We start from the raw sequence: 21659 nt of genomic DNA on the forward strand, positions 1-21659 counted from the left end.
ATGATGGAAAGAGCGCAGAGCAGATGATGGAAAGAGCGCAGAGCAGATGATGGAAAGAGCGCAGAGCAGATGATGGAAAGAGCGCAGAGCAGATGATGGAAAGAGCGCAGAGCAGATGATGGAAAGAGCGCAGAGCAGATGATGGAAAGAGCGCAGAGCAGATGATGGAAAGAGCGCAGAGCAGAACATGGAAAGAGCGCAGAGCAGAACATGGAAAGAGCGCTGAGCAGATGATGGAAAGAGCGCAGAGCAGAACATGGAAAGAGCGCTGAGCAGAACATGGAAAGAGCGCTGAGCAGATGATGGAAAGAGCGCAGAGCAGATGATGGAAAGAGCGCAGAGCACCTCTACAAGAGCGACTCAGTGATGGGGGAGAATGCTGAGACTGGGAATGATACGAACATGCTGAAAGACAAAGTCATTGCTGCGATGAAGCTTCTGTCAGAAAACAAAGCACCTGAATGTGACAATCCCAATAGAGCTAATAAAGTCTTGTGAAGCTGCAGTTGATGTCGTCACATGCCTGTGTCAGCAGATAGGGTAAATGGCCCAAGGACTGGAAAGGATCAATGTTTATTTCAATTCTGAAGAAAGTTTTCACAGTCTGTAGCACCGCCTACCAGAATATTGTGCTCATGCCAGCATAAAACTACTGAAGAGCCTACAAAGCCTGCAACAGCCTTACTGACAAAGAGCTGCCTGAGGAGCAAGCAAGATTCATAGAAGGCAGAGGAATAAGAGATGTACCGTATATACTCGTGTATAAGCCGAGCCAATTATGAGTCAAGGCACCTTTTGCCTCGAAAAACTGGGAAAACTTATTAACTCGAGTATAAGTCGGGTATGTATCGTCCTGTAATCCTTATTCTGGTATGCATGGCTCCTCATCCTTGTATGCATGGCTCCTTATCCCCCATCCTTGCATGCATCGCTCCTTATTCCCTTCCTTGCATGCATCGCTCCTTATTCCCTTCCTTGCATGTACCACTCCTTATCCCCATCCTTGCATGCATGGCTCCTTATCTCCATCCTTGTCTGCATGGCTCCTTATCCCCATCCTTGCATGCATCGCTCCTTATTCCCTATCCTTGTCTGCATGGCTCCTTATCCCCATCCTTGTCTGCATGGCTCCTTATCCCCATCCTTGTATGCATGGCTCCTTATCCCCATCCTTGCATGCATGGCTCCTTATTCCCATCCTTGTCTGCATGGCTCCTTATCTCCATCCTTGTCTGCATGGCTCCTTATTCCCATCCTTGCATGCATGGCTCCTTATCTCCATCCTTGTCTGCATGGCTCCTTATCCCCATCCTTGCATGCATGGCTCCTTATCCCCATCCTTGCATGCATTGTTCCTTATCTCCATCCTTGTCTGCATGGCTCCTTATCCCCATCCTTGCATGCATCGCTCCTTATTCCGCATCCTTGCATGCATCGCTCCTTATTCCCCATCCTTGTCTGCATGGCTCCTTATCCCCATCCTTGTCTGCATGGCTCCTTATCCCCATCCTTGTCTGCATGGCTCCTTATCCCCATCCTTGTCTGCATGGCTCCTTATCCCCATCCTTGTCTGCATGGCTCCTTATCCCCATCCTTGTCTGCATGGCTCCTTATTCCCATCCTTGTCTGCATGGCTCCTTATTCCCATCCTTGTCTGCATGGCTCCTTATTCCCATCCTTGTCTGCATGGCTCCTTATCCCCATCCTTGTCTGCATGGCTCCTTATCCCCATCCTTGTCTGCATGGCTCCTTATCCCCATCCTTGCATGCATGGCTCCTTATTCCCCATCCTTGTCTGCATGGCTCCTTATCCCCATCCTTGTCTGCATGGCTCCTTATCCCCATCCTTGTCTGCATGGCTCCTTATCCCCATCCTTGTCTGCATGGCTCCTTATCCCCATCCTTGTCTGCATGGCTCCTTATCCCCATCCTTGTCTGCATGGCTCCTTATCCCCATCCTTGTCTGCATGGCTCCTTATTCCCATCCTTGTCTGCATGGCTCCTTATTCCCATCCTTGTCTGCATGGCTCCTTATTCCCATCCTTGTCTGCATGGCTCCTTATTCCCATCCTTGTCTGCATGGCTCCTTATCCCCATCCTTGTATGCATGGCTCCTTATCCCCATCCTTGTATGCATGGCTCCTTATCCCCATCCTTGTATGCATGGCTCCTTATCCCCATCCTTGTATGCATGGCTCCTTATCCCCATCCTTGTATGCATGGCTCCTTATTCCCATCCTTGTATGCATGGTTCCTTATTCTCATCCTTGTAACCATTTTTTTTTTTTTTAAACAGTGCTCAAAGTCAGAACACGTTGGCGTTCGATGAAGGATCGCTTCTACAAGGACCTTCGTCAAGAGAGCCGGGTTTCCAGTGGTTCAGGAGCAAGGACCTGAAAATATAAGCATCACAGCATGCTGCCATTTTTGAGACCGGTCCTTGCCCAGAGAACGTAAGTATTTTTATCTTGCATTGGATTGTGTTGTATTGCTTTATCTGTATTTTTCTATTCCACAGGAGTTGACGCTTTTACTATTGGAAATGTTTTGGTACTAATGGTTTTTCTTTTCACAGCATCTGGAGCAGCACCCTTGAGCCTGGTTTTGGAGCGGTCCTTAATCGAACAGCCACGGACCCGTCCCAGTCATCCAGCAGCAAGTGAGCCTGCAACACAGACTGGAGACCAGGAAGCTGGTCCATCAGGTGTTCCCCTGTCCCAGTCCTCTGCCTCTTTTTTGGGGGGGGGCTCTTCCCACCAGCGGCAGAGGGCCTCGGACAGGTCACTCATGCCCGAGTTTTTGCACTTGAGTTCGATCTTTCATGATGGACTCAAGGCAATGGGAGACAGACTGGATAGTGGCTTCAACTTTATAAATACACTTATACAGGATGTCACCCGAAGCCTTGACCAAGTGAAAGCCGACCTCCAGAGGCCAGAACAACATTTTTTAAATCAAATAGGAAAGGGAATGTTGAAACACCTTACTCCTGATCTCCAGCTTAGTGTTATGCAGGCCTGCAATGCTGCTTACGTGCAGGCTATGCAGCAGAGTCGGTATTTACAGCAGCCAGTTGTGGCATTTCCACCTGTGCCAACACTGGCACGCTTGACCTCAATGCTGAGCACTGCTGCATACCACTTCACAGCCACCAACATTCCAAGCCCTACCGGACACCACTTCAGCGCCACCACCATGCCGAGTGCTGTTGGACAGCCCACCGCCACCACCATGCCAACTGCTGCTCCTGCTTGGACATCCTCCACTGCCATCAGCATGCAGCACCCAGACCCTGGCATGCCCTTCACCACCCGCATGCAGCAGCACCCGGACCATGACAGGCCGGCCACCATCACCGGGCCGCAGGAACACAGCATACAGAGGCTCCCCAGGCAGCAGCACAGATCACAGCAACGGAAAAATAACAAACGCGGACTATCGCACTTCCTCCCCCCTCACCTCCCAATGTGTCTGTGATGTCAGATTTGTCTCGCCCTCCCAGTGTGTCTCTCTCATCCCATGCCTCCAGTACCATCCCTGAACTCCCTGACCCCACTAGTTTAATCGCCCCTTCTCCTGATTCCCCTGCATCGTCTTTAGCCAGCCAAGCCTCACAGCTCAACACCTCCCAGTTCCGTCACTCTACCCCAAGCAGTTAATTTTTGTTTTTTGTCAAAAATAAATGTAATATTTTTTTTGCCCCAAATACTGTTTGATTCTTTGTGTATTTCGCCGCCGGCAACACACACCGTGCGCCGACTAAACACATTTTGCTGTACACTTTGTGTTTTTCCACCTCATAGCTCCAGGAGTGAGACAAGTAGAACACTGCAGCTTTGCTTCTTGTGTTTGGTATGGAGCTATGAGTTGTCACAAACTAATATGACTTGTATTTTCTCCAGAATCTCTTCAGTCTGCTTAATCTATGTGACACACACTGAAGAGACAATGGAGGTGATACAAGGCATATCTATACTCACCTGAACTGCTGTCAGAAATAGTGAATTCAGGATGCACAAAACCCAGCATCCTGAACTCACTATTTCTGAAAAATGGCATGGTGAGTATAGATATGCCTTGTATTGCCTCCATTTTCTCTTCAGTCTACGTAATCTATTTCACACAAACTGAAGAGATGATGGAGGTCATGCAAGGCATATCTATACTCTCCTGGACAGGTGTCAGAAATAATGAATTCATGATGCTGGATTTTGTGCATCATGAATTCACTATTTCTGACACATGACCTGGTGAGTATAGATCTGCTTTGTATTATAGATCTGCTTTGTATTATACCTCCATCATCTCTTCAGTCTGCGTCTAATAGATACTGCAGAAGAGATGCAGGATGTATTGATGACGTCTACTACCATACCACTGACATCAGGGCCGGCTCCAGGTTTTTGAGGGCCCCGGGCGAAAGAGTCTCAGTGGGGCCCCCCCCCCCCTTTAAAATATATCACGATTCATGATGCCCAGATACAGCGGAGAAATATAGGTATAGTACAATGCCAGATTTCACTTCTTACATGAGTGATAGCTATTGTAAATTCTGCAGTGTATATATACAGGGGAGAGGTACTGTGCAGTGTATATATACAGGAGGAGTGGTACTGTGCAGTGTATATATACAGGAGGAGAGGTACTGTGCAGTGTATATATACAGGGGAGAGGTACTGTGCAGTGTATATATACAGGAGGAGCGGTACTGTGCAGTGTATATATACAGGGGAGAGGTACTGTACAGTGTATATATACAGGAGGAGAGGTACTGTGCAGTGTATATATACAGGGGAGAGGTACTGTGCAGTGTATATATACAGGAGGAGCGGTACTGTGCAGTGTATATATACAGGAGGAGTGGTACTGTACAGTGTATATATACAGGAGGAGTGGTGCTATGCAGTGTATATATACAGGAGGAGTGGTACTGTGCAGTGTATATATACAGGAGGAGTGGTACTGTACAGTGTATATATACAGGAGGAGTGGTACTGTACAGTGTATATATACAGGAGGAGTGGTACTGTACAGTGTATATATACAGGAGGAGTGGTGCTATGCAGTGTATATATACAGGAGGAGTGGTACTGTGCAGTGTATATATACAGGAGGAGTGGTACTGTACAGTGTATATATACAGGAGGAGTGGTGCTATGCAGTGTATATATACAGGAGGAGTGGTACTGTACAGTGTATATATACAGGAGGAGAGGTACTGTGCAGTGTATATATACAGGACAGGAGGAGTGGTACTGTGCAGTGTATATATACAGGACAGGAGGAGTGGTAATGTGCAGTGTATATAAACAGGGCAGGAGGAGTGGTACTGTGCAGTGTATATATACAGGAGGAGTGGTACTGTGCAGTGTATATATACAGGGCAGGAGGAGTGGTACTGTGCAGTGTATATATACAGGACAGGAGGAGGGTACTGTGCAGTGTATATATACAGGGCAGGAGGAGTGGTACTGTGCAGTGTATATATACAGGACAGGAGGAGTGGTACTGTGCAGTGTATATATACAGGACAGGAGGAGGGTACTGTGCAGTGTATATATACAGGGCAGGAGGAGTGGTACTGTGCAGTGTATATATACAGGACAGGAGGAGTGGTACTGTGCAGTGTATATATACAGGACAGGAGGAGGAGCACTGTGCAGTGTATATATACAGGAGGAGTGGTGCTATGCAGTGTATATATACAGGACAGGAGTGGTACTGTGCAGTGTATATATACAGGAGGAGTGGTACTGTACAGTGTATATATACAGGAGGAGTGGTGCTATGCAGTGTATATATACAGGAGGAGTGGTACTGTGCAGTGTATATATACAGGAGGAGTGGTACTGTACAGTGTATATATACAGGAGGAGAGGTACTGTGCAGTGTATATATACAGGACAGGAGGAGTGGTACTGTGCAGTGTATATATACAGGACAGGAGGAGTGGTACTGTGCAGTGTATATAAACAGGGCAGGAGGAGTGGTACTGTGCAGTGTATATATACAGGAGGAGTGGTGCTATGCAGTGTATATATACAGGACAGGAGTGGTACTGTGCAGTGTATATATACAGGGGAGTGGTACTGTGCAGTGTATATACTTCAACAGCCGCCCAGCCCAGGCCCCCAGCACCTGTCCTGTATATATATTATATACACTGTATCTATACAGGCTGTGCTGGGGGCCTGGGCTGGGCGGCTGCTGTAGTATATATATATATATATCAGCTGCAGCCGCCCAGCCCATGGCCGCCCCAGGTCACCCAGTCCCAGACTGTCAGAACATACAGCGATATAGCATTGCACTCACTCAGGTGCTGGTAGGAGCTCGGTCTCCTTGATAAGTTCAGCAGTGCACACAGTCAGGAGATTCAGAGCAGGAGAACTCTCCGCCCACAATGTCACGCTGGCTGTGTCCTTAATTAACCCCTATGTGTGCCTGGCCCTGCACTGACAGTGAGAAGATGCTTGTGCCAGCGCAAATTGAAAGGGTAGAAAGGGTTAAAGCAGCCAGATGGCTCTATGACTGTGTGAGTGGGCCCCCCTGTCTCGTCAGGGCCCCGGCAATTGCCCGGCTAGGCCGGGTGTTGACGCCGGCCCTGACTGACATCATAAGTGGTTTTGAGAGGAAAGAGATAGGAGACTGAGAACGGGTGTCAAAACACGTTGTTTATTAACAACAAACATTAGGAACATTTTAAACATGACTGGTACAGACCCAAACCCAACAGCACATTTTACACAATATTATCTTGCCATGCCACACGTCCGATGTCAGAAAGTAGGCAGCAAATTGGTCCCTCATGTGGGCAACTTCAACTGTTGACCGCAGAGGGTGATGCTGGTAATCTGGCAATGGGTTTGCAACAGGTTCATCCAGTTCAATGTTGGGTCGCTCCTTAGCCATTATGTAATTGTGGAGAACCACACAGGCTTTGACAACCTCATCGACTGTCTCCATTTTTAGATGAATGGCTGTCCCAAGAATGCGCCATTTTGAGACAAGAATCCCAAAGGTGCACTCACTAACAAAGCAAGGTAATGTCTGTATATAGAGTGTAACTCCTACAGATGTTCCCACTACTAATTAGATATAACAAAGCAAAAAAAAGTGGAAAATAAAACATAACTTTTAATGCAAAAAAGTCGATAAAAACTAGTCACCCAAGTGAACACATAATACGGGGCCGAGTCACCACCATATATAATGGACTTGAAAAAGATGACAGGCCCTACACGGGATTAAAAGTTTCCAACAATAAATGCGGAATCAATCTGGAATAAGGTTAACAAGGAAAAGGTGCACTCAACAGTTCTTCGGGCCCTGGTCAGTCTGTAGTTATAAATCCTTTTAGTGTGGTTCAAGTCCCGACTGGAATATGGCTTCTGTAGGTTTTCACACATCTGAAAGGCCTCATCCCCAACCATAACAAATGGCATCGGTGGGCCTTGAGTGTTGGGGAGAGGTTGTGGCAGGGGAAATTAAAATTTTTTCCATACAAACGTCGGCCCATATCCTAGTTCTTGAAAGTCTGGGAGTCATTGCCATGGCCAAAAGCTCCAATGTCCACGGCGATAAAGCGACAGACCGCATATGCTATTGCCATGAGCACTACAGAAAAATATTTCTTGTAGTTAAAGTAGTCCGTTCCAGATCTGGCTGGTTTGGTAATCCGTATGTGCTTTTCATCCACTTCTCCCAAACAGTTGGGGAAATTACACACTCCAGAATTTGTTGGCAATTTCCAGCCACATTTCCGCGGTGGGTAGGGGAATAAATTAATCCCGGAGAATGTTCCACAAAGCCCGGCAGATGTCCGCAACAATTTCAGACAAGGTGGAAATTCCTAGCTGGTACTGAAAGTGGAGCGATAATAGGGTTTCTCCGGTAGCCAGGAATCTGCCAAACAGAGAAAGGAAAAAAATTAAGAAGCTAAACAGATAAAGGAGAAAAAAAGTAATACAAGGCAGAACAATAATAATTATGACAGGCGTTTGTTTAGAATTATTACGTACCTTAGTGTGACCAGGAGACATTCCTCTGCAGGAATCGCTCTACGGAGCTGGGTGTCCTGTCTACGGATGGCTCCTTGGACACGACCAAGCAAATCCCGAAAGGTCTCTTGAGACATCCTGGTATATTCTGGAAATTTCTCCGGGTTGGCATTGAGCTCGCTATATAGGGTGTGGTAGGCTCCACTGCTCTCCCGGACTTCAATAATGGGGTGTCTCCAATAAATCCGACGCCGTGTTCTTCTTTGTCTTACTCTATTTCTTTGTTGCTCACAAGTAAACACATAGGCAAGAAACAGCTTTTTACCGAAATCCTGGTTGAAATAAAAGCTCTCCATGTGAAGATCCATCGTGATACAGGAGCAAAATCTGAAGATTTCAGCAGTCCAAGGGTCTATATAAAGATATCCCATTACACACGCCCACTGTTGTCCCATTGGCGGTGTCTGTTTATCTAGATTTTTCTCCGGTAAAATTTTCCACCATGTGCACAAAACACGCAAGCACATGCAAAACTCATGAAAAGGCATGCAAACAATGCGTTTTTTTGACCGCATGCGTAAGCTGATGCGTCTAAAAACCGCTGTTTGCACGCGGTTTATCGTGCGTTTGAGGTTGCGGAAGATACACTGCGGATTCTACCACCAATGTGAAACTAGCCTTACAGATGCGCCTATTCTGGGGGGCAGATTTTTTTTAGCCAGGAGGGGGCAATAACCGTGGTCCCTTTCTAGGCTATTAATAGCTGCCCTCAGTCACTGGCTTTCCCTCTCTGGCGGAGAAAATTGCGCGGGAGCCCACACCAGTTTTTTCTGTGAATTAATCCTTTAACACCTACAGCTCCAAATTTTTACACACACACACACACACACCTGACGCTATTAGTGAGGGACATATATAAATCTAATGGATATGCACATGTATGTGTGTGTGTGTGTATATATATATATATATATATATATATATATATATATATATATATATATATATATATATATATATATATATATATATATATATATATATATATATATATATATATATATATATATATATTAGTACAGACCAAAAGTTTAAAGATTTTTCTGTATTTTCATGACTTTGAAAATTGTAAATTCACACTGAAGGCATCAAAGCTGAATTAACACATGTGGAATTATATACTTTTCAAAAAAGTGTGAAACAACTGAAAATATGTCTTATATTCTAGGTTCTTCAAAGTAGCCACCTTTTGCTTTGATGACTCCTTTTGCACACTCTTGGCATTCTCTTGATGAGCTTCAAGAGGTAGTCATCGGGAATGGTTTTCACTTCACAGGTGTGCCCTGTCGGGTTTAATAAGTGGGATTTCTTGCCTTATAAATGGGGTTGGGACCATCAGTTGTGTTGTGCAAAAGTCTGGTGGATACATAGCTGATAGTCCTGAATAGAATGTTAGAATTTGTATTATGGCAAGAAAAAAGCAGCTAAGTAAAGAAAAACGAGTGGCCATCATTACTTTAAGAAATGAAGGTCAGTCAGTCTGAAAAATTGGGGAAACTTTGAAAGTGTACCCAAGTGCAGTGGCAAAAACCATCAAGCGCTATAAAGAAACTGGCTCACATGAGGACCGCCCCAGGAAAGGAAGACCAAGAGTCACCTCTGCTTCTGAGGAGAAGTTTATCCGAATCACCAGCCTCAGAAATCTCAGGTTAACAGCAGCTCAGATTAGAGACCAGGTCAATGCCATACAGAGTTCTAGCAGCAAATGCATCTCTACAACAACTGTTAAGAGGAAACTTTGTGCAGCAGGCCTTCATGGTAAAATAGCTGCTAGGAAACCACTGCTAAGGACAGGCAACAAGCCGAAGAGACTTGTTTGGGCTAAAGAACACAAGGAATGGACATTAGACCAGTGGAAATCTGTTCTTTGGTCTGATGAGTCCAAATTTGAGATCTTTGGTTCCAACCACCGTGTCTTTGTGCGATGCAGAAAAGGTGAACGGATGGACTCTACATGCCTGGTTCCCACCGTGAAGCATGGAGGAGGAGGTGTGATGGTGTGGATGTGCTTTGCTGGTGACACTATTGGGGATTTATTCAAAATTGAAGGCATACTGAACCAGCATGGCTACCACAGCATCTTGCAGCGGCATGCTATTCCATCCGGTTTGCGTTTAGCTGGAGCATCATTTATTTTTAAACAGGACAATGACCCCAGATGACCTGCCCTCCACAGTCACCAGACCTGAACCCAATCGAGATGGTTTGGGGTGAGCTGGACCTCAAAGTGAAGGCGAAAGGGCCAACAAGTGCTCAGCATCTCTGGGAACTCCTTCAAGATTTTTGGAAGACCATTTCCGGTGACTACTTGTTGATGCTCATCAAGAGAATTCCAAGAGTGTGCAAAGCAGTCATCAAAGCAAAAGGTGGCTACTTTGAAGAACCTAGAATATAAGACATATTTTGTAAATTATATAATTCCACATGTGTTAATTCATAGTTTTGATGCCTTCAGTGTGAATGTACAATTTTCAAAGTCATGAAAATACAGAAAAATCTTTAAATGAGAAGGTGTGTCCAAACTTTTGGTCTGTACTGTATATACCTATACTATGTGTAAACATTTATTCTATGTATTCTAACCTGTCAGTGTGATTTTACTGTACAACGCGCTGAATTGCCGGCTTTTCTATAGGACAATGGTGCGTATTTCTCGCATCGCAAGTCACACTGATGGTCCGTATGGTGAGCGAGTTTTTCTCGCACCCATAGATTTGCATTGGCGATCCTCGGCTGATATACGGTGCAAATCGCAGCATGCTGCGATTTCTCCCGCATGTATATCATGGCCGAGAAAACAACGGATGATAGGAGCTGCCCCATAGATTAACATTGGTCGTAGTGCTATGCGGTTTTTTTTTGTTTTGTTTTGTTTGTTTATCGCATAGCACACATCCATATTACGCTCTAGTGTGACTCCGGCCTTAGTCTTTCATACTGTTTCCCATTCTTGGAATTGCTTCAGGACATCCAATGATATACAGTGTCCCCCAATGAAGCGATAGAGAAAATAGATTTTAAGGCAAGTACCCATAATCCTTTCTTGGAGCTTTCATTGGGGGACACAGTTCCCACCCTTGTTATGCCTATATTGCCTTTGTTCAAGTTAATGTTTTCTGTTGCTTCTACTGCTTTCTCACTAAATGATTAGCTTAGTGCCAGTCGGTGGGTGTACCCTGCTGAGAAGGAGCTAACTTTTTTTTACCTAGTGGCAACAGCATACACCGATAGAACCCTATGTCCCTCAATGAACAGTCTGAGAAAGAGATTTTACAGAAAGTACCCAAAATCCTCTTTTTGTCACTTGACTTTGACCATTGGTTATTGTCCATCATACAGATCGGGAAGATCAGACTTGATGAAATCTTGTAATCATGGGGAGAAGTTACTATGTGGATGAAGCAGTGGAAAAGTACTTCACAAAGATTATTCCAGAAGTAAAGTCTTATGTGACGGGACTCCTTGTAGGACATGTAAGTACAATCATGGAAACATGATTATTATATGTGAACGTGGAGCTACATTACTGGCCCTCACCGTCTCCACCAGGCTGCATTGAACTGCTGAATGAAAACACTAATCTACAGACAGATAGGTTTAACTGTTTCTATGACTGAACCAAACAAATTTTGAGGTGCTGAATAATTATATTAAATTTGCTAATTGGCCCTAATTTTTATTATACAGGAGTGGCTATTAATGACAGGATTTTGATGCAACTTTAGGTGAAGATCGCAGCATTAGTATGACATCATTAGTATGACATCATTAGTTTGATATCATTAATATGACATCAATGGTATGTCTGGCAATTGCTCCACCTTAGAGTATCCAATGGAAGCCCGCCATCTCAGCGGTGATTATGTAATCCTAATTACAATTGCACCATTTGGCTTTGTAAATCTACCCTCATCCACACCTCATATTTTTGTTGGCCTTCTGACTTATTTCTATTAGAATAGATTCAGAAATGCCTCGGATTTATACTAATAAAGCAGATAACTTTTGCTATATATGACATGAAGAGACTTTTTTGCCTCAAAAGTGAAACCTAACTCCCTTGGTTAGGAAGGCCTACACCCAGTATTATGGCCACAGAATAGGAAGTCGGGAGTTGTGCCGCACACATATGCTAGAATAGATGTGCTGTAATTCTAGATAAAATTGTAGCTGTGTTGGTGTGCACGTGCCCTTCCCACATTTATCAGGCTATTTCCACCTCAGGCATTTATAAATCCACTAGATGGTGGCCCGATTCTAACGTATCAGGTATTCTAGAATATGTAGGTAGTATATAGCACAGGCTACGTACTATATTGCACAGTGAGGTAGTATATAACACAACCGACGTAGTATATAACATAGCTACGTAGTATATAACAGAGCTACGTAGTATGTAACACAGCGTACGTAGTATATAGCAGAGCAACGTAGTATATAACACAGCCACGTAGTATATAACATAGCCACGTAGTGTATTGCACAGGTATGTAGTATATTGGTCAGCCACGTAGTATATAGCAGAGCCATGTAGTATATAACATAAGCAACATGAAAGAAAAATGCAATTTGCATTTTAACGTAAAATTGTTTTTTCCAATAAACTGTTTAGATTTTATTGAGCTGGAACATTGCATTTTTTCTTGTATATGACATAGCCACTTAGTATATTGTATAGCCACATAGTATATTGCACAGGCACATAGTATATTGCACAGCCACGTAGTATATAACAGTCACGTAGTATGTAACACAGCCACGTAGTGTATTGCACAGCTACGTAGTGTATTGCACAGCTATGTGTATATAGTATATAGCAGAGCCACGTAGTATATAACATAGCCACGTAGTATATTGTAGAGGCACGTAGTATATAACAGAGCTACGTAGTATATTGCACAGTCGACTTAGTATATATCAGAACCAACACAGCCACATAGTATATTGCACAGCTACGTAGTATATAACAGAGCCTACGCAGTATGTAACACAGCCCTTGTAGTATATAGCAATGTGGGCACTATATGTGTGGTTAAAAAAGACTTAACATAAAAATAAACATATACTCACCTTCCGAAGGCCCCTTGAAGTCCTGGCGCCTGTGTGCTGTGCACGCGGCAGCTTCCGGTCCCAGGGTTGGTATGAGCGCAGGACTTGTGATGACGTCGCGGTCACATGACCGTGACGTCATCGCAGGTCCTTCTCGCATAGCATCCTTGGCACCGGAACCTGCCGCTTGCACTGCCGAGGACAGCCGCGACGTCGGAAGGTGAGAATAACCTTTTTTTTTATTATTATTATTTGTGACATTAGATCTTTTTACTATTGATGCTGCATACGCAGCATCAATAATAAAAAGTTGGGGACACACAGGGTTAATAGCAGCGCTAACTGAGTTCTTTACCCACGACATAATGCGGTCCGTTAATGCTGCCATTAACCCTGTGTGAGCGCTCAGCGCTGACTGCAGGGCAGTAAAGCAGCGGCCATTTCGCTGCCAGACTATGGCCGTCGCTGATTGGTCGTGGCAATGGTCGTGGGCGTTTTGCCACGACCAATCAGCGACTTGGATTTCCATGACAGACAGAGGCTGCGACCAATGAATATCCGTGACAGACAGACAGAAAGACGGAAGTGACCCTTAGACAATTATATAGTAGATAAGTGTCTGATACATGAGGGTTCCTCCTCTAGGATCCCCCTTTGTCATGTAATGAGACACCTCTCTCTGTGCTGTATGTGCTTTTTACCGTTTATTTTTTCAATTTAAAAATGTAAAAGTCGAGGTGGTGTAATATCAGACAACAGGGTCTATAGTAGATTGACCAAACGTCTGTTCCAGCATGAGCCCCTGCGGTACACTTGATGACTAGTATAAGTTTATGCTGTCTTTGTATTACACAGGATCAGTAAATGTGTCACTTTTTTCTAAACTTCTTATAACTTTCTTGTTGTTTTTTGTATGTTCTACATTCTCCTGTTTCGTTTTAGTCTTCCCTGCAAAGGGATTATGTTGTTCTGGCTGTTCAAACCCCCAGAAAAGAAGATCAAGATGAGGTCCCTAAAAAAAGGTCTGGTCCTTCCAAACTAGATGAAGTTGATGAGGAGTGGGTTTCAATTCACGCTAGTCAGGTAAATACATAAGAAATAAATCCGGGTTTCATGTGCACAGCTGAACTATGGCTCTAAGAGGGATGTGTATGTTTAGTGCCAAGAACAGGATTGAATCTGTTATGTCAGGATAGACTTTCCCACATCTTAAGTATATGTTCTCTCTTAAGGCTTCATTGACCATGATGTCAGCATCTTATACATTTTCTGATATCAAAGTACTCCTTTTACACCAAGCTTTAATATTTTTACTAATGGAGATTTCAGATTGTATTTCTATCTCATCCTCACATATGAGGGAAATCGTATTCAATCCAGGTTCTATAAAGCAGGAATGCTAGTCACTGTGCTTGCCAGTCAAAGGCCACGTACACACATTGAGTATTTAGTCAGTATTTTACATCAGTAGTTGTAAGCCAAATTCAAGATAGTAACAATCAGAGGAAAAGTATAATAGAAACACGTCACCTCTTCTGTATTTATCACCCACTCCTGGTTTTGGCTTACACATACTGATGTAAAATACTGATTAAATACTGTACATGTGAACGTGGCCTAACACTGATGTTTTTAGGCAATGGATTGCTAAAAATGAATACAACTCCAATTCAAAAAAAGTTGAGACGACGTATAAAATGCAAAAGAAAAGAAGAATTCAATGATGTGAAAATCTCTTGTAGTCATATTTTATTCATAGCAGAACACAGATCAGAAGGTGAAAGCTATTGTCACGGATACTGCTTCAGAGAAGGGCTGGGATATCGCACTGTCTGTTTTAAAGCACTCCTGCACTGGTTAGAAGTACTTAAAGAAATAAGACAGCAAAAAAGGGGCTGCAGTGATTACCTGTCATGGGCTTTTATGTTTGACACGGACTGCAGGATGGTAGTTGGGTGGTCCATTTCCTCCCCCGACCCGGGTTTTCCATGTGGCCTATGGCCACAGATTCCAGTGAAAAACCCTGCAGTAAAGGGCTTGGATGTGTCAGTTTTGGTCTTGCAGAGGGCTCTAAAGAGCTCAGCCTGTGTGAGGCAACACCGGGACAAGCGGAGCCAAAAGGCCTGGCACCCTCAGCATACACGGCGGTGCAGTGGCCACAGCAACCGGTCATGCACTGTCTTTGTTTTCCCAGCTGCGATCCGGAGGATCTGATTTATTTTCTATTTGTGAGTACTCTGATCATTAAAAGAGACTCTATTTTGAACTTTTCCTGGGTCACTACCTGTCTGTCACACTGCACCATCCCCGCTGCACTACACCACTCACAACCTACCAATTCATTTAGAGGGTGACCGCTTAGTATATGATTGCACAAAAGAGGCTTGTATAGGGCGCTGGTCACACACAGGTAGAATTGTTTTTATTACTTTTTTTTTTTCCTATGTTTGACTTCAGTTTTTTTGTACATATGCGTGGTGTCGCCGCTGATCTTTTTGAGAGCACCCCTTAAAACCAATTCTTGCCTGTATATATTGAGATATGTGTTGTGAATTCCGCTCTTGGGCTCCCTCCGGTGGTTATAAGTAGCATTTTTGTGAGTTCTGCTCTTGGGCTCCCTCCTGTGGTTTTGAGTGGTATGGCTGCTTCTTGGATTTAGCATCAGCAGCTGTTTTCACTGATCGTGTTTCTGGCTCTGCTATATTAGTCTGGCCTTTTCCCTAATTCAATGCCAGTTGTCAATTGTTGAGCTTGGAGTCATGGCTCTCTGAGGATTTCCCTGTCACTCTGACCATTTCAGCAAAGCTAAGTCCTTGCTTGTCTTTTTGCAGTTCACTTGTTGTGGACTTTGTTGTTTAGCACTTTCTATGTTTTGCTCATTTGTCCAGCTTATCAGTATGTATCTAGTCAGCTAAGCTGGAAGCTCTGGGCAGCAGAGTTTGCCCTCCACACCTTTAGTCAGGTGTGGAGATTTTTGCATTTCTCTGCGGTGGACTTTTTCTAGTTTTTATTACTGACCGCACAGTGTTCTGTCCTGTACTAATTCTTTCTAGCTAGTAGTGGCCTCCTTTGCTAAATCTTGTTTCATACTACGTATGTCTTTTCCTTCTCCTCTCACAGTCATTATTTGTGGGGGGCTGTCCTATCCTTTGGGGATTTTCTCTGAGGCAAGATAGCTTTCCTGCTTCTACCTTTAGGGGTAGCTAGATCTCTGGCTGTGACGAGGTGTCCAGGGAGTGACAGGAACATCCCACGGCTACTGCTAGTGTCTGTGTTAAGATCAGGAACTGCGGTCGGTATAGTTACCACCTGCCCAGAGCTAGTCGCATGTCGCTCCTTAATCACCAGACCATAACAGATATGGACACTATTGAAGGACACGCTTGAATACTCTTCTGTTTTAATTGTATGCATTGTTAAAATAATTGTTATTTATGCAGTGTAAGTGTCAGTACAGTTCATAGGTGTCCTTTACGTTGTTTTGCTAACATCTTTTTCTTTATCAGGCATTAATAATAGCTGTTCCAATGGGGTTTCTGTGTGCATGCACGTCGTGCTGTGCGTGTCCGGCCATCTACTTGCCGTCTACACATGACCGGGAGCTCAAAAGCTATTCGCGCTCCTGTGCATGCGTTGCCGGGCTTGATGGCTCGGGCGTGACGCGGCATGCGCCAATAGGACACTCCCATTGAGTCACTAAGGAAAATGTATTCCATCAAGTTACCCAGGTGATAAGAGGTTCTGGCAGACTCCATAGTCAACATTACCTAGAAAAAGCGACATTTAAGCACACGAAACACGTGTCGGGAATGTCACTATCCGTTCTACGTAACAGTCCGGTCTCTCTGCTCTACCTTGGTAAGATGCACCTTTTCCAGCCATTTATTATGCTAATTGAGCTTGAGAATACATGACCTTAGGCTGGCACTGTGCGCCTCTTACCTTTTATCATGTGCTATGTACCTTGCACTGAAATATTGGTGATTCCGATGTACTTATGGTTATCAAACGACTACTTGCCTTTTTGTACACTTTGCATTAATTGTTCACTTTTGAATATGGTCTATTAAAAATTACTATTTATACACTGATTCTCAGTTTGCTCCCTTTGCTATATATGCTCACCTCTGGCACTTAGGGATTGCCAGTGTTAGTTATTGCTGCCTGGTTTGCAGTTGGAGGTGAAGTTTGTGGTTGTAGTAGACATTTGGAGATTTATCCAGGAGATTGTTGCTTGAAGGTTTTTTTTTTTTGTTTTTTTTTATGTGCACATCCTCATTTTCTCCTATTTGGTTTCTCATTCCTTTTACTCACGTGTGCCATCCTGTTATTTGGAGAGTGTTTTTTGTATGTTTATTTTCATTTATCCCTGTTTGTCTTCCCTTGTTTGTGTGGTTAGTGTTATCCTATACGCTTCAATTTCCCACCTCCCTGTGTGGGGGAGGGGCTATCTTCTGTATAAGGGTTCATATAGGAGCGTAGCAAGGCATGTGAACCCGGCGTAACCACCTTCAGGAGTTATCTTGGGGACCGGGATAGATGGAGTTCTCCTATTTCTAGGGACCTAGTTAGCGCCCACTGTACCAATGTACTTTATAACAGATATTTTTCTGTTTCATTTAAAAAAATTGAAAGGGTTGTCCGATCCAAATCAATACGTCTGCAGTCACTCTGTGACTTCAGACTTGAGAATCGTTACGTGTGCTGTGGGCATTCGCCGGTTTCAGATGCGGGACCGGATTGTGTGTATGAGTTAGGGTAAGTTCACACAGGGCGTTTTTGCTGCTTTTTTTTTCTGCAGCAAAACCTTATCTTGGCAGGAAAGAAGCTGCGTCAAAAACACAGGTTTAGGTACGTTTTTGGTGCGTTTTTTGTTGCGTATTTCGTGCGTTTTTGGTGCGGTTTTTTTGTGCCTTTTTTTCTCTCTTTGTCCATGCCAATGTCCTTTGATTTTCAGCAGCAAAAATGCAGCCAATAATGATACCTGCGTTTTTGCTCCTTTTTTTTCAACACCCATTCAAGTCAATGTGTGAAAAACGCAGCAAAAATGCTGAAAGAAGTGACATACTCTATGTCAAAAAACGCAGCAAAGCACAAACTACTGATCAAACAAAAAACCCAATGTGTGTGCATGAGATTTCTGAAATCTCATAGGCTTTGCTGGTACTGTAAAAAGCAGCTGAAAATTAGCATAAAAAAGCAGCAAAAACGCCCTGTGTGAACTTACCCTTATACATACTCCCGGGAAGTGGGCGTGGCCTCACTCTCCATACACTTGTATGGAGGGAGGCCACGCCCTCTAGTCGGCCATGCCCACTGTCCAGCTGTTTCGCTAGACGGGTACGGCCTCGCTCTATGCAAGTGTATGGAGAGTGAAGCCACACCCACTGGCCAGGAGTAGGAATAACTCATACAGACACATCATGAAAAGCAGACTCCCCAAAACCTTGTCAAATGACAAATGCACTAGCAGGGTGCAGCAGGCCCCCGATAATAAATGCTAAAGCAGCACAGGTGCAAACTACTGATGAGAGCAACCACCGACTCGCCCAAACATTAGAGGGGTTGGCTGCCTAGTCGCAAAAATGCACACAGGTAAGGCTTGCATAAGACACTATTCACACAGACAGGTGTGATGCACTGTGTCTGGACAACCTACTGATCACGCCCATAGTATTAGCAGGCGGGCCGTCCAGCACTATATATAAATGCACCACACAAAAACTAAGCAAACATAAAGGGGCCCTGCTGCACTCTGCAAAAAATGATAAAAAGTGCAATAAAAAGATGAAAAAATGAATTCGTGTAATACATTAAATGATGCATTGGTTACTATTTTGGCCAAAATGGATAAGCTCGCAACCCAACGTCAAGGGTCCTCATCAACTTGCGAGTCCCAAGCTAATATCAAAGCAGCTAACATAGAGAAACTCTAAAAAACACATCATGAAAAGCAGACTCACCATATTTTTATATATAGTGCTGGACGGCCCGCCTGCTAATACTATGGGCGAGATCAATAGGTTGTCCAGACACAGTGCATCACACCCATCTGTGTGAATAGTGTCTTATGCAAGCCTTACCTGTGTTTTTTTTTTGTCTACTAGGCAGCCAGCCCTTCTCTTAGGTGAGTGGGTGGTTGCTCTCATCAGTAGCCTGCACCTGTGCTGCTCCAGCCTTTATCAGTGGGGGCCTGCTGCACCCTGCTAGTGCATTTGTCATATGACAAGGCTTTGGGGAGTCTGCTTTTAATGATGTGTTTTTTGGAGTTTCTATGTTAGCAATAACTCATACATACCCTCTCTTGTCCCGGGTCTGAAATAAGCAAATCCCCACAGTGAACAGTGCGTTCGCTGGGGGGGGGGGGGATTCATAAGTCTGCAGTCACAGAGTGACTTCAGACTTATTGATTTGGACCAGACATCCCCTTTAACCTATTTAGTAAGTCATGGCGGTAGCACATCTTGAAAAAGTTGAGACAGGCCATATCTAGCATTGTATAGCATGCCTTCAGATATAGAAGCTTTAGAACTATGCGCTGATAACAACCTGGATGGTCCCTCCCCTCTTGAATCTGCCGGACACTGCATCCGTGCTTTCCATAAATAATTTTACATTTTGATTTCTCTGTCCACAGAACAGGTTTCCATTTTTCTGAATCCATTTTAAATGAGAAGAAAAAAGAAAATGGCAGCATTTCTGGATTCTATAAATGATAACAGATTCATGAATTTTGCAATTTGACATAAAGGAACATTTTTCTGGAATTGTTCTACAAATTTTTGTCCCAGTTATTCACAGATCGATTAACCTTTGACCATCTTTGCTTCTGAGAGACTCTGCCTCTCTAACCTGCTCTTTTTCTACACAGTCAAGTGACTTAGTTGAGAAGTGACCCTCTGGTTGTTTATCACTGTTAACACTTACCGTATTTTTCGGATTATAAGACGCACTTTTGTTCCCCCAAATTTTTGGGAAAGTGGGGGGTGCGTCTTATAATCCGAATCTGTGTGCTGTGCTGTAGAAGGGGGGGCGGCTCTGGGGTGGTGTCAGCGGGCTAGAGTGGGCTGGCTGCAGAGACAGTAGGAGATCCTGTGCTCCCGCTCATTAGCCTCATCTAATATTCACTGCACCCGCTGTCCATCACCTCGGTGCTGAAGCCCCGCTGAGTTGGTTGACAGGGGAGTGGTGCATATTGCATGTGCCTGCACTCTCTCCCCCCTCCCATCATAGATATAGTGTGCCTTCACGGGGGGGCCATGTGCCAGGACGGGGGTTATATAGATACCAGGATGAGGGACATATATGATTTGTAAGACGGACGCTGGCATTATAAGACAGACCCCCGTTTTAACATAAAAAATTATTTTTCTCTCTCTTTCTTCACCAAATGTGGGGGTGCTTCTTATAATCAGGTGTGTCTTATAAAGTCAAAAATACGGTACTTTTCCAGCCTTTTGTTAACACTGGCCTAACTTTTTTGAGACGTGTTGTTGCCATCAATTTCTACACTTCATCATTTTTTTTTTTAATGAAATAGAAAAATGTCATTCACCTTCTGATCTGTGTTCTATGTTCTGTTGTGAATAAAATATAGCTGCAGGAGATTTCCAAGTCAATGCATTCTTGTTTTCTTTTAGGAATTAGGGTTGAATTTGTGATCAGTTTTTAACTCATCTAGATCAATCACAAAGTTAAAAAAAAAACCTCAAATTTCAATTCATTCTTAAGACAACCATAGACATTAGATCAAAATCAGGTGACAATATAATATAAAAAAATGATTGCAAGCATACTATACTAAAAATGGGTGGCTAGTCAAATATAAATATAGTATGACACCCATAGTATAGGTAAGGACTAAATCTGGACCAACTGCATAGCCATAAAGACAAGAAGGCAGGGCAATAAAAACAGTCAAAGTAGTAAACCAACTTTCAAAATCTTTATTAATCTTATAATCAGTAAAAGGCAACAAGAGGGGCAATGATGTGCAAACTAAACCAGCATCCATACAAGGAGCCAGTAGAACCACACTACAAATAAAAATAGCAAAGGTAGAATAACACAGTAAAATTGTATTTAATAGTGCCCATAGTACAGAAAAATTGTTAATATGGTAGGAGTCCCATAAGTCACAAACAACATTGCATATTTATACTGCTATATGCACAAATACCTGGCAGAGTGCGACAGCGGGATCTCACATGGTCCTCCAGCCCACCCGACGCTCGTTTCGGAGAAAATCTCCTTCCTCATGGGGCATCAATATAATATGTATGGAAGCCGCCCAAGTGTTCCCCAATGTCAAAAGTATACAAAGACCTAGCATGTTGGATTTCAACATGTTCTGTCCATTTCTAAAAGCCGTTTAAAATATTATTTCTTAAGTACCGTAAATCTTGGCACTCTGCCCCCTGAGGAAGCTGTTGTGAAACGCGCGTAGGGACGCGTGGGCATCTCCATGGACCCAGATATGGGTAAGATCTAAGGGTGGTCTCATGCATCTTTTATTGTTTAGACTATAATAGCCACATGGCCATTGATTTG

The 21659-nt window shown here is 43.8% G+C and overlaps 1 protein-coding gene and 1 long non-coding RNA gene across 4 annotated transcripts in view; both read left to right on the top strand.

Moving 5' to 3' along the window:
• Positions 1–21659, top strand: part of ODR4 (odr-4 GPCR localization factor homolog) — a 94036-nt gene that overhangs the window by 2737 nt on the left and 69640 nt on the right. Inside the window, exons 1-3 of one of the 3 annotated variants that reach the window (XM_077277616.1) lie at positions 6978–7043; positions 11400–11533; positions 14052–14192. In XM_077277616.1, the coding sequence (XP_077133731.1) occupies positions 11435–11533; positions 14052–14192 (240 nt within the window). In that variant the 5' untranslated portion in view covers positions 6978–7043; positions 11400–11434. Of the gene's footprint in view, positions 1–6977; positions 7044–11399; positions 11534–14051; positions 14193–21659 lie in introns of those variants that run through there. The other 2 variants (XM_077277615.1, XM_077277617.1) reach the window with 2 other exon arrangements.
• Positions 291–3874, top strand: LOC143788578 (uncharacterized). The gene is made up of 3 exons (XR_013218672.1): positions 291–841; positions 2297–2453; positions 2576–3874. It is a non-coding gene; the product is annotated as an uncharacterized LOC143788578 (long non-coding RNA).

The sequence above is a fragment of the Ranitomeya variabilis genome, chromosome 8, assembly GCF_051348905.1.
Source record: "Ranitomeya variabilis isolate aRanVar5 chromosome 8, aRanVar5.hap1, whole genome shotgun sequence".
NCBI classification, from domain to species: Eukaryota; Metazoa; Chordata; class Amphibia; order Anura; family Dendrobatidae; genus Ranitomeya; species Ranitomeya variabilis.